This window comes from Thermobia domestica, chromosome 3, assembly GCF_964235325.1.
Source record: "Thermobia domestica chromosome 3, izTheDome1.hap1.1, whole genome shotgun sequence".
NCBI lineage: Eukaryota > Metazoa > Arthropoda > Insecta > Zygentoma > Lepismatidae > Thermobia > Thermobia domestica.
In genome coordinates, this window is record NC_137456.1 from 157,390,187 (window position 1) to 157,404,025 (window position 13,839).

A 13,839-nucleotide genomic window follows, 5' to 3' on the forward strand; every position below is an offset into this window, starting at 1 on the left:
TAAGAAATGCAGGAGTAAAATATTTCTTTCCAAAACGTTTGGAGGCTAAGGTAGAGTAAATAGATTTCTAATAGCATAATAATTTGTTCCAATCCTGACCTGAACCAAATGTAATATTGGAGCTGTCCTCTTCTTGCACCGACCTCTTCAATTATTGCCTCATAAAGTTACCATTTAAACAATAACTTTATATTATTTTAGGAATTAATCAAGGTGGAAGGCATTTTTCTATTTTATGAATTTGGTAATAAATAAATTATCTGCTCTTTCTCATTTTGATTGGCAAACTAGCCCATCTTAAACTTCTACTGTAAAAAAATAAGTTTACTAAATAAAACATTCCAAAAGCATAGCACTTTTTTTTAAGTACAAAAGAGACATTTTTATTTCCATTGATTTGGTGGCAGTTTTATCACAAACAAATTCAATTGTATTAAATGATTTATTTACAAGTAATAACTTAAGTCTTTTGATATCTACAACTTTCATAATATTACCTTGACATTAATCTCAAAGACTAGGCTATAGATAAATGTATATAATATACAAATGTTTAGATGTACAGTAGATATCCTTATAAATGGGCTTGTAACGTAATATGATAATTCACAACTTTTTTTTTTCATTTCACCTTTCTTGAGACTTGTCTCCAAGTACAGTAAAATTACTCTGTAGTAAACACCAGTATAACGAAAGTTATTTCTGGGCCCTTCCCTAATTAAATCATTTCATTTGAACGAACTTTCCGTGTAATGTATAAAAATGTCACCTTTTTAACTACCAGGTGAATCAAAAGTTCCATTATGAGTAAAGATTGGAAGGAAATTGCAAGAAAGTTACTGGAGTCGTTTAGATTAAGTATTGTCCACTCAATCTAAAATTGTGGATTTTTTACCAATCGCACCACACTGGCAACGTAACATATGTTACATGAGAAAGCAAAGTTACCAGTCCAGCAAATTGTTTCCCTTGGACCCTCACTATACCATGTTGAAAAATGAATTCGAGGTGTTAGGTTCCCTCGTATAACGATGTTCACATTCCTATGCAATTCTTGCATGCCTTTCCGCACCGTTCGAACACTATCATGAATTGAGAACGTTGCTTTTTTTATTATTTAACATGGAGCGCCTTGTCAGTGTGGAATTTTTTCGTATCTGTGTTCATAACAGAGTTTTCCTATGGTCTCGGGCTTTTGTTACACCCGATTTATAATTATATAAGGTAGGGCTATATACAGTCGATGGGTATCGACTATTATGAACGATTTTTTTTATATCTGGAAGTGTTCGGAAGAAAATAAGAGACCTTTTTCAAAAATAAAAGTTTATAACATTCTATACAGTTGGTATTCTAAAATTGGTATTCTAAAAAAATTACAGAGGTATCTCTTGCAATTACTGAATACCATCTTATTTCGTAAATCCTAATTTTCCTCTCATCTACTAATTATTAAGCTTTTTGTCTGTAATATTATATTGAAGCGGTATAGATTCTGCAGTGCCTCTTTAAAATTAACCTGCTTCAATGCAATATTTCACTCTAACAAATTAATTTCAGGTGTCCCCTAAATTTCGTTATATTGGCATTTTACTGTAGTCAGTACATTTTATAAATCTTTATTATGATTTTTTTTTATAATTATTACATTAAATTTAGCACTTGTCGTCTTTCCATGGAGACCACACATGACCAAAATTATCTGGATTGGCACTTGGATCTCTCGGTTGGTTATTTGGTGGAACGGCTGTTTTATTGTATTCACTCAGTCTCAACTCCAATTCTTCCACTATTTTAGGAAATTCATTTACCAAATTATTCTGTTCGCATGGATCTTGTTTAACGTTAAATAAACAAGGTGCTTTTAACGGTTCACACGGTGTTGCTTTCTTTGAAGAAAGACTTGCGTTGCAATGAATTTCTGCTTGTTGTCGTAAAGTCTTAACAGTTTCAGGTGTAATTGAATGACCTACAGCCTTGAGAGCTTTTGCTGCTTTACTCTCCAGAACTACAGAAATGTTGTATTTTCCATTGTCTCGTCCTGAAGGCCCGTACCATCCGTCCCATTCTCCATCATATGTTGTTCCTGCCGAAACAAGAAAATAATAAATTAACACTTGCAACGGAGAAGTAATTGTCGATGTACAAAATCTAAATACAGGATGGTCCAAAAGTGTGGAAACACCCAAATAAAAGGCAGGATTTTCAAAAGAATTGCAAAAGTAACATTGTAGATTATTAGTACAGGTGGGAGAAAACATTTAGAACGTATGATGCCGAAATCCGCAAATTTGAATTCACTTTTATTTTCTTAAATGGAAATCTAAGATTGTAATATCTTCTTCTCATCTGATTTCTTTTTCAAGGTGGCGGCCATTGACATCATATGTGCTAAAAGTTTGTCTCCCAGCTGTACTACTAACTTAGAGTGTTACTTTGCAATTCTTTTAAAATTGAGTCGTTCAGTTCCAAAACACCACTTGTCTATTTATATCAAAACCCAGAAAACCAAGAAAAACTGTACGATCGATGCGTTTTGTAGAACTTGAAATATTTGAGCATGTTCAAGTTTTTTTTTTACATGTACACACTGAAGTATTCCAAGTTCCACAAAACATGCAGCTCCTACATTTTTCTAAGTTTTCTTGGATTTGCTGTAAGTGGACTAGAGCCGTTTGGGAACTTGATGACTCAATTATGCCTTTTATTTGGGTGTTTCCATCAGGAGCGTCATTTCACATTTTGCTTGGGGGGGGGGGGCAAGACCCCTTGATATTAGTAAAATTTCGCGTTTCTCACTGATTTACTACTATTCTATTGATAAAATCTATATACATCTCAAACTCAGGGGGGCAAATGCCCCTCCCTGCCCCCCTAAATGACGCCCCTGGTTTCCATCCTTTTGGATCAACTTGTATAATATTTTAACATTATTGTGAGACATGTAACGGAAAGTTCTAAAGTCAGATGATTAATGTTCCACCATTCTTCTTTTTAAGCAGTTTGGTTCATCAAAACTCCTTTATATAATTACCCTGTCTGTCCGTTAATCCGTTCGTGAGACAAAAAGATAAAACTCAAGAACTATTTGATTGATTATTATCAGTATTGGCCACGATCTAGAAGATCAAAAGTTAGAAATCTAGTTCTATGAGTGAGTTGATATTCAAACCGAAAGTGGTAGAAATAAACTACTTCCGGTTTTAATGTTGATTGCTATAGAGTAAAAACCAGGGGTGTAGCCAGCAGGTTTGTGTAGGGGGGCCCGTCGTTTTTGAGGGGAGGCCAGCTACAATGTACAAAGCCAAAAAAAAAAAAGTGTTGCTGCTAGTGTTTCTGAGGTCTGAAAGAAAGAAAATTTTGGTTTTCTTCTGGAAAACTAAAAACACTATTTTAGCTTATTATTATTATTATTATTATTATTATTATTATTATTATTATTATTATTATTATTATTATTATTATTATTATTATTATCCATAAATTATATTCAAGATAGTTTTTATTATGCTTAATCAAGAACTACTGCCAGGGACCAAACGCTATACTTTTGTGCATAACTATAAAGGTAACCAAGAAAATCCTGTCCCTTTTCGTGGAGGTATGTGTTCAATTGGAACTCACACTGTGAGTTGAATGCGAGTGGAGATAAGGCGAATGTCAGTTGTTGGTGTGGGTATATCCAACATACTTCCTGGTTGTAGCAATTCAGACACACCGTGAACTTGCGTAAAGACAGAGGGAACATGGGACATCCAAAGAGCGTCAGAAGAGCATGTATGCTGAACGAGTTCAAATGGAGGTCAAACGCCGCTGTAGCGGGACAGAAGATATGCCAGTATTGGTGAGGGTGTCGTGACGACGCGGACATTGCAGTGATGGTCAGCGATGGATGATGACGAAACACCCGAAAACATCACGTGCCAGAAGACCAACACATGTACAAAGAGGAACTCGGACTACAATTTATTAGAATTGTGTTAAGTATAGTATATCTTGCAAGATTGTAATGTTAGTACATCCATGTGTCCGGTAATCCACTCGATAATTCTTGAATGAAAGTGATTTTTTTGATTTTTTTTTTTCTTTGCATCGGCTGAGTTCGTTATTTAATTCCATCCGTTAACATCTTCGGGAGACTTTAACATGCTACATTGTTTAAAATCCATTATATTCCCTAACTTCCATGCAACCAGAACAGCAGCAAAACATTCTTGATTATCAACGGTAAAATTACATATGTCTTTTCTTATTGCAGAAACTATTTGATGGAAGTCTAAGTTAACCACACTGAAATTTAAGTACCAAACATTATTTTGAACCATATAGAAAATACAGATTCGCTCCTATATTCAAGATTTTTATATTTTCTTACAATTGCTACAGCAGAGAGATTGTTTAGAGTCATGAGAAGAACAACGAACTACTGCAGAATATTTCTGATTCCTACATGAAAATGAATGATATCTTATCTACAAAAGAATTACGATTTATAGGCCCCTTTACATAGCCTTTGTTCTCGAAGTTCCAAGATTAACTGAGAATTTCTACATAAAAATCATGAAGATTTCCAGAAACTATATAGTAGTATCTTGTGCCATGGTTCGGCCGAAAGATCCTTATCAGTTACGCTATACAATGTCAGAAACCTGGATGTCGGATGTGAATATCCACTGAACATCAGAAGCTGAAGAAGTCAACCACCGAGACGTTGCTTTTTCTACATGCTGCCTAAACTAATTTTATGGTTTACGGGACCAGGAATGTCAATGCCGCGTTCACGAAAGCTCTCCACTGACTTCTGTCCTCAGCCAATGGATCAAGTTTCTACTTTCTATTTCTATTTCTACGAGATCCACCTTAATACTTTCCTTGCATCTGTTAATAGATTTTCTAGTGGTCTCATTCCGATTGAATTTGCATTTAAAATTTTGAAAGTGTTCCTACTTTCTTATATTCTGGCTACATGACTTGCTAACATAAGCCTCCTAGACCTAATGACTATCAATGTAAGCTAAAAGTTATAAATTATGCAATTCCTCGTTATGAAGGTTTTGCCATTTTCCACTTTTATCCAGTACGAGATTTCTTTCGAGTACTGAGGGTGAAAGGCAAAGCATCCATGACATGTATTCTTTCTACTGAAATTGTTTCCTAAATAACACTGTTCTTAATATGACTAAACAGGGTAGTTAAATTTGAGTTGGTATATTCAAAGTTCTACACGTAAAAGATATTGCGTGGTGTAATTTGGGATGGTTACTGCTGGTATAAGTTAATGTATAGTTGCACACGGGGAATATTTCAAAGACGCCAGTAGCTACTACTACCTAATTCCTTAGATATATGTTTACAGCTACTTTCGGAAAATTAGTTACAGCACCATACAGTTTGAGATACTTTAGGACCTACCTTTAACTAATTTCCACTCCCCGACAGTAACGGATGCGTAACCAAAAATGTCATCAATATTATGCAGGATTTCCTTTCTATTGGATGGTTCATTAAATGAAAGAGGTTTCCATGCATCTACTCCATCGATGGATTTCAACTCTTCTAAGTTGCCACCTAAAATAACAAGAAGAAAGACAAAAAAATTAACATTACTGTACTCATGTACCGTAAGTAATCATGGTTGTTTATTAGTTTAATTCAAGTTCAAGAGTAGTTTTCTTTCTCTCTTTCTTAGAATTTCCAATATACTAATTAACTTTGTAAATGTACTTTTGCACACAGATCACTGAAGGGAATTTCATCATCCCCATTCTAAGCTTGGTGGCGTAAATAACAAGCTACTACTGTCAACTGCGAATAAATAATATTACTAGTCTATTCAATAGAGATGCAAGGGCTCGGAAAAAAAACGGATTTTTTGAAAAAAAAAACTTGGCTTTTTCTGCTTCGCTTTTTTGCTTGGGAAATTTTGGGCTTTTTTTGAAAATTCTGCTTTAAATTGATAAACCAGATTTTGTTTCGCTTCTCTACAACACAAAAAGTCATTTAATTAGTGGTTGATGCCGATAATAATATAAAACCTCGAAAATAAACCATGAATTTCGAAAAGATATTTCAAACAGTTTTACTTCTCAACATATTTACATTATGAATTCCAAAGGATTAACCAATGTATATAATAAGAATTTTTAACCTCCTACATACAAAAGTAAGCAGGGTTGGCAAGAGCCATGGTTGTTTTTGAAAATGCCAAAAACCCGTTTTTTGGGGGGAGTTTAAACTAGGTTTTTTTTTGGTTTAAACCAGGTTTTTTGGGGTTTAGATATTTTGCTTTATGTATTTATATTACATATTGACAGAAATAAGTTTGTTTCGCCTTGGTGTTATTATGCAACAACGGGGTTATGCTGGAAGAGGTCACATAAGCTTAAAGAAGTCCGGTCAGTAAATTTCTTAAATTGAGAATCTCCCGCCCTAGCCATTGGGAAAATCCCGTAATTACTTGAAATGTAAGACAATAACGGGAAAATCCTGTTATTGCTTTGCATGTAAAATTTAAAGGTCAACATACCATAATCAGACGCTAAAACTGAGGTATTAAATTACAAATTTAGTGCGTACATATCATTGAAAATACAATCCAGGCTAATGTTGGAAGCTACGTAGGCAATCGATAAATTTTGTCAATTTATATCAGTATATTTAAGCAACCTTGGCTTCTTTATAAAACAACAGCCATTCAGGCATGCAGAAATATACAATTTAGTTTCGTTTCGTATGTTCAGGCTTAACATCCTGGAGAAGACTTTCGCTTAAAGTGACATCCGAACCGCTACTTTGTTTACGCATGAAAGAAGGGTTGTGGTTCGACCGATAATTGAACATGGGACACCTTGATTAAAAGGTGAAAAGGAAATAAAACTAATGCAGATGGTTTGATGTATGGAAACGACACCATGAAGTTCACACGATTCGCATTTTTCGTACCTTTTATTTTTTTTTCGGTTTAAACCAGTTGTTTATTTAAAAAAGAAAAAGAAAAACAGCTGGTGTAAACCAGCCAACCCTAAAAGTAAATACTTCTTTTAAAAAAATACTCAAATAAGTAGCAAAATTCTATGTAGTATTTTTACTTCAAAATATTCCATACCCTCTTTTTGGAACAAAATAAAATTAAAACATAAGAAAAATACTTAGATTTATATGATACACTTAAAGGCTGCACACCTAGAGCTTTTGGTTTTGTATATTCTTGAAATTCTACAGTTTTATATATGCACCATCACGGTTTATTCAGTCCTCAAGTTTTCTGTATTTTTAACAAGAGGGATTGAACATGAAGGGTGTGAGATAAGAACATGGTAACCCATAATTTTACTATTTTAAGAAATTAGAAATTTTCTGCTGCACAATCCATTTTGAAAGTCGGAAAGCTGATTTTTCACATAAGTCTATACATGAGGGATTAAACGAAGCGGTATGCGTTGCTGCCTATCTGATGCTGCGTAACTCAGCAATTGAAAATTTGTTAGTTACCATGTTCTTGGCTCACACCCTTCATATCATTATGGAACTCTCCCCACCCCACCGACACACCCACAAAAAAAGGACTACGGAATATATTTAAGTTAAGATAAATACAACTGCACAACAAACATGATTGACTGGAGCTTTTGCGCTTCTATCGAGAAGTCCGGAATTCAACTCAGCATTCGACCATTATGACAAAACTTTTCTTCATTCCATCTATGAAGTAGAAATAGTGCGTGTACTGTGAGTTGGCTGACATCATTTGTTATTGTTTTTAAATCGTTATTATTACTAATTACCAGCAGTGACGGTTTTGCGAGGGTTAGGGGTGGCGGTCTTTCGGACTGAAGCCTGTTCCCCAAAATTACGGAATGTCTAAAACAAACGAAATATCTATTAGTTATGCCTTTACTCATTAACTTTAAGCTGCCGACAAATAAAAATTACGAATGTTTAGAAAAACTAAACATTAGTAAGAAAAAAACCCTCCCAAAATACTTTTCTAAATCCGCCACTGATTCTCAGTATAAAATGATCTTCAAGATTGTATCCGGAAGATTATCGCTAAATATATAAAAGAAACAAAATAGTATTAGTTATGCCTATACTCATAAACTTCAAGCTCCTCCCAAACAAAATTAGGAGATTTTAGAAAATGAAACAATCAGAGAAACCCGTCCCAAAGAACGTTTCTAAATCCGCTACTGATTATTTGTATAAATTAGTATTCAAGGTTGTATCCGGAAAATTATTGCTAAATCGTTGCACAGCTACAGTATAACAGAAATGTGGAAGTACGGTTAGACGGATATATTGAAAAACGTACGCTTTGACGGATATATAGAAAAACGTAAGTTTAACTTCTGCGTTAGAAGCTAGAGTACTAAGCTCTTAGAAATGAAACAGACGACAAACTGAAATGATATCGAGAAGAAAAAATATCGATAACTCAAAAGTTAAAATAAAGTTAAATAGCCTCTAAAATTGCCCTCAAATACTACATTCTTCATGTTAGCTTTAATTCGTAAAACATGTGCTCCATCCATCTTGATGGTGAATTTTAGAGCGAAATATGGCATTTAGGTCATGGAATTCTTATCTAAGTATAGAATATACTATAAGAAAGCTATTTAGATAGAAAAATCATGAAAATGAAAAAAGCCAAAATTTCCAAAATTCTCGTTTTTTTTCCAAAAAAGCCGGCTTTTTATGTGAAAAAAAAACATCGATTCAAAAAAGCCGGCTTTTTTGCATCTCTACTATTCAATATACAACTCGTATTAAAAGAAGAGTTGTAGTTTAATGTACACCAGTTATGCTGTTTAGGCTAAAGGAAACTTGACAAATGAAATGGGATGATAAAGAATAATTAATGAAATGAAAAGTGCGGCCGGAAGAAAGGCAATACCGCGAGGCAACACTCATAATGCTGTTTACTACAAAATCCATATAGCAAGATCTAGGATTGAAAAAGGAATTTTAAACAATACGTGTTTTAAAGTCCTGTACACTCTATGTACAATATCACGAGCTTGTCCTGTCGAAGTGCAACTCTAATATTGCTACCTTTAGAAGTCATTATAGGGCCATGACGGTTCAGATGTATAGCACTATCCTCTGATGCGTGAATTTCCTCCTTCGATTCAACCTTACCCAAAGTGAGATTTATGGCCACATGCATCGTATGTGTGTTTTTTCGGGATTCTTCCGTTTCCTCCTATTTGCTTTATTCCGTCATTTCCTTCATTATCGTCATCACCGTCTTCCTTAGTCATTAGCGTCACTGGGATATGTTGCTCAGGAGAGGGAATGCCCACTTACTTCTGAAAATTGAAAGAATCTTTTACAAGACGTTGTTATAATAATGCTAGTATTACGTTCTGAGGACCCTTCCCCATCCACATTGTTATCTCTTCAAATTCTCTCTCTCTCTCTCTCTCTCTCTGCTTTATCCCTGTAGTCTTTCAGTGGAATTGGTCTCGTTCATTGATTGTTTTATTTCAATTTTTCTCTCCTTATTTTCAGACACAAATCTTGTCTTTAAGCCGGCAGTTATATTACACCAGAAATCCGTTTTGTATTTTCTATATTCTCTTGCTACTAAATAAATTCTTACAAATATATTCCTTTCCTTTCTCATTAAAGGTAATTTAAAGGCATCATTATGTAGAGTTAGTCTTCATTACACCACATACCAAAAATCTCAGAAAAATATTTCTTCGTTATTGAGATACAACGGCTTAAAAATTCAAAAACGAGCTGCTTATATCACGGCAACAGAAGCAAGCGTTTTGGCATGACGTCATATTTCGGTATTCCTTTCTGAACCGTATTGAAAGCTTGAGGGAATTCTTTCATGTTGCGCTTTTTTACTGTGAACTACAATTAAATTTAGTGACAGAAAAAGTGACAAAATAAGTAAAACACTGTATATAAAAATAACGTGTTAGTAAGACCTATTTTCCTAATTTAAATTGCATTGAAAGTTGTTTGTAATGTTCTATCATTACAAATATTTTAGATACATGCAAGTAGGATTACTTTATTACTGTATTACACCAAAAATATTAGGTATCTAAGTACTATATCAATTCCAATTAAATCACGCGCAGATTGAGAATATCTAAGTCACCATATCATAGCTTTTATTTATGTTGACGATTTGCTGTGGATTGTATTAGATCCCAGTAATGGGTGTACAGATCTTCATGTAAAATCATCTCACAGAGTAATAAATAGCATTACGGCTCAGAAACATCTGGATTGCAAGATAACCGGTCATAGTACTAGATTATAATTCCAAACTTCTAACACTCTAGTGTCTCTAGGTTAAAGCCTCTTTTCAGGACCAAATTTACACTGAGTGAATTTAAAAAGTGGCCCCGCTAGAATATAGAATATTGAAAATTGGAACAAAGGAAGGGGACTACATTCCTATTTAAAATGTCTCTGTGTAATATCGAGTTACGTAAGATATTTAATATTAATCTTACATAGGCTACTGTAGACATTGCCGGGGCTACTATGTTTTGGCTCATCCTGCATAAACTCAGTCCTGAAAAGAAACTAAATCTCAGACATTGTATAATACTCCAAGTTAGATTAGAACTACTATACAGGCTTTTATCTGAGCTAACAAGGGACATCACCCAATTGTCCGGCTCCGATTTCAATGAAATTTTTATTGCCGATAGAGGACATGTATTCATTACTTGTGATGACAGAAATTTTTGCCATAGTGCAAGTTTTCTATTTTTTAAATTTTTTTAAAGGTTGTGATGTGGTTAATAGAGATTACTGCAGATGTCCCTTACTACCTTTTGTAAACGGAGTGTTAATGAAAGAACAACCATGTAGATACGTACAGGGCCCTGGGGAAAGTCGTATGGTAGGTATGACCTTGACGGCAGCCATCTTGAAATCCGCCATTTTGAATTAAGGTTTAAGTTTTTTAAACGAGAATAGGGTAATATGATACATAATTTCGGGCTAGAATTTAATCAGGAAGACAATGGTGATGTTAGTTTTAAGATGCGCCTATTTGGTGAAAAGTTACAAGCATATTAATTGTTTATACTTTCTATGTGCGTAAGTCCCTTACCTCCGCTTCTGACCTGCGTATTAATGATAATAAGTGGATAAAGGTTTCGGTAATACATATTATGGCTAGAGGGAAGTGATACGATAAGGGTATCATTTACGGCAGCGTAAATTGCGGCGGACTTTATGATTGCCAACACAGCCTCTGGGAAATGTTGCTGAAGCTGCTCTGACACTTGCACCCCAGTGTAGCATGACACTTGTGAGTGACAATCCGCTTCAATGCTCGGTGGAAATTGTCACTGAAGGTTTTCTTCTGACCACTGTTGTGAGGTCGCTGTATGCTCAGTTTTTGGAGAGCTTCGAAATGTGGTGTTGGAGGGAAATGGAGAAGATTAAATGGACAGAGAGAGCAACAAACGAAGATCTTTGAAACAGATAGGAGAGAAGAAGACACTTCTAGCCATTATCCTTCGTAGGAAGGCCAATTGGATTGGACACATCTTGCGAAGAAATTGCCTTCTTCACACCACCATAGAAGGAAAGCTGGAAGGGAAGCGAGGAGTAGGAAGAAGAAAAAACACAGCTGATCGATGATTAGAAAAATATAAGAAAATATTGGGAGTTAAAAGAGGAAGCTGAAAATCGAGAAACGTGGAAGAAACATTTCCAGGGCCAAACCTAAAATTTAAAAAAAAAATCCTCAGTAGTCCCAGGACTTGCCGAAAGGCAGAATACTTAATAATAATAATAATAATAATAATAATAATAATAATAATAATAATAATAATAATAATAATAATAATAATAATAATAATAATAATAATTGCACATTGCCATTCTACTGTTTCTTACGTAGTACGAAGTTTGCTGTAACACCAGACCTTCAACAGCCCGGCGTTGGGTTGCCGTCTGACCGTTACCAAACCAGACATCTGACATTTCGGACGTTTTCATTAAATTGATATGGATCTGCTTACTATGTACAGGAAATTTTACACCTAGATACCGTGATGCGAGATGAGATGTGAATAACTGAAATGGTAGGGAAGGTATATGAAGTCATAACGTTCATTGGTCGAATTCCAATTTGCAGTCCTCATTAGCCAATAGTGTTTAGTTCTTGCATTCAAAGATACAAAAAGCTTATTTAATAACCTAACGCTCATTGGCTTCTTTCAAGTTGGTATTATGCCGATCACGTACTTGTATGAAAAATAAATATTATGTCGTCGAATAATAGAATAATGTAACCAGGAAAATATTATAAAACATGACAAATTTGTGTTTTGAAAACTAAAGTTAAATGCAGGGTAGAAGACGATGTTTTTGTTCGTATACTGAAAGTTTAAAATTCGTTAAAATGAAATGTTTTCACACAGATTAAGCGAAGAAAAGTAATTAACCAAAAAATAATTTAGCAAGTCTGAACACTTTGTTATACTGGCGTTCAATAAGTGACATTCTATTGTATCTATCCACTATCCAGGGATTTATTTGTAGCCAGGGAATTTCCCTCCTTCTAAGTTTTGACTTCTCTGTCTCTGGATTTAATTCAATCTTCCCAGCCTTTGAAGATATATTCCCTCTTTCTCAAGATATAATCTGTTTTGACGCACAATGATTCAACTTGATGTTTTAGTAGCGATTCTTTATTTTTTTAGTATGTTTTGTCGCGAGCTATGTTGGTCTTGTTTATAGCAATGCTTCCCGAAGAATTGTTCATAGAATTGCTTCCAGTTTCTTCTGCAGAGTGTAAGAGAGGCTTTTCCAACTTAAACTTACAGCATACTGACGCTAGAAACCGTTTATCTGTAAAAACCCTCGAATCTGTTCTTTCGATAAACGTTAATGGACTAGACATTACTTCTTTCAATGCAGAAAAGTATGCCTTCAGCTGGATAAAAAGTGGACATCGTGCTGCTACCGACAAACCAACTGAAAATGACGGTGTCCAATGTAAACCAACCTCCTATTGCTTCACTATTCAAAGTGAGGTAGTCTGTGAAAGTATTGTTAATTTCTCAAGACAGTGTTAGATAACACGCCATAAGTCATGCCTCAGCTTAACTCAGGGTGAAATCGGCAGTCAATCTTTACTTGTGATTTTGTTGTAAAAACTGTAAATATTGTAGGCTACAATGGCTGTTTCAATTTCGAGAGTAAAAGTGAAAGAAAAGGAAAGTTTTTTTTCCCTAGGTATCATCATATTGGTAATTATTTAATATATGCTCATGATTCTTCGGAGACCAGATTACATTCTTTGTTGAATTCTGGATTCATTTTAATACCAGTATGTATTGTCGACCAGAATTTTACTTTCAGCAGAACAGTGCTAGGGCCACACACCCCTGAATCTAATTTTATTAAGTACAAGAGGCAAGTGCCAAAACTCATTTATGATATAAGGAATGACACCTAGTACCGTCTTTCAACTTCTATTTAATAAAACCAGGTTCAAGTGTACGTGCACCTATTACTGTTCTGCTCAAAGTAAACTCTTACTTTTTATCGTATTTATTGTTCGGGCGAGGAATTTGGTTTTCAAAGACCAGATCAGAACGGACATAAGAACTATTTGTCATAACAAAACTGTTCTACGTAGGAGTGTGATACTTGTTACAATAAGTTGTGCAGATTGCAATGTAACTATATGGCTCTTACTGGATGCTGTACACTTGTCCTCAGTAGTAGGACGAAAAGTAGCAAGGCAAGTAACGCATGTAATCTAATAACCTAACCAAATGTTATTTAACGTATTTATTATAAAATTGTTTTTGAAAAGGTGAAGAAAAACTATGAACTTGGAGACCG

The 13,839-nt window shown here is 34.7% G+C and overlaps 1 protein-coding gene across 1 annotated transcript in view; it reads right to left on the minus strand.

The window, feature by feature from the left end:
• Window positions 1-385: 385 nt before the first annotated feature.
• LOC145681539 (arylsulfatase I-like) overlaps window positions 386-13,839 on the minus strand; it is a 66,127-nt gene continuing 52,673 nt past the window's right edge. Inside the window, exons 7-8 of the mRNA XM_081753183.1 lie at window positions 5,413-5,568; window positions 386-2,086 (exon numbers count right to left, since the gene is read on the minus strand). Of these exons, the coding sequence (XP_081609309.1) occupies window positions 1,656-2,086; window positions 5,413-5,568 (587 nt within the window). The 3' untranslated portion in view covers window positions 386-1,655. The remainder of the gene's footprint in view (window positions 2,087-5,412; window positions 5,569-13,839) is intronic.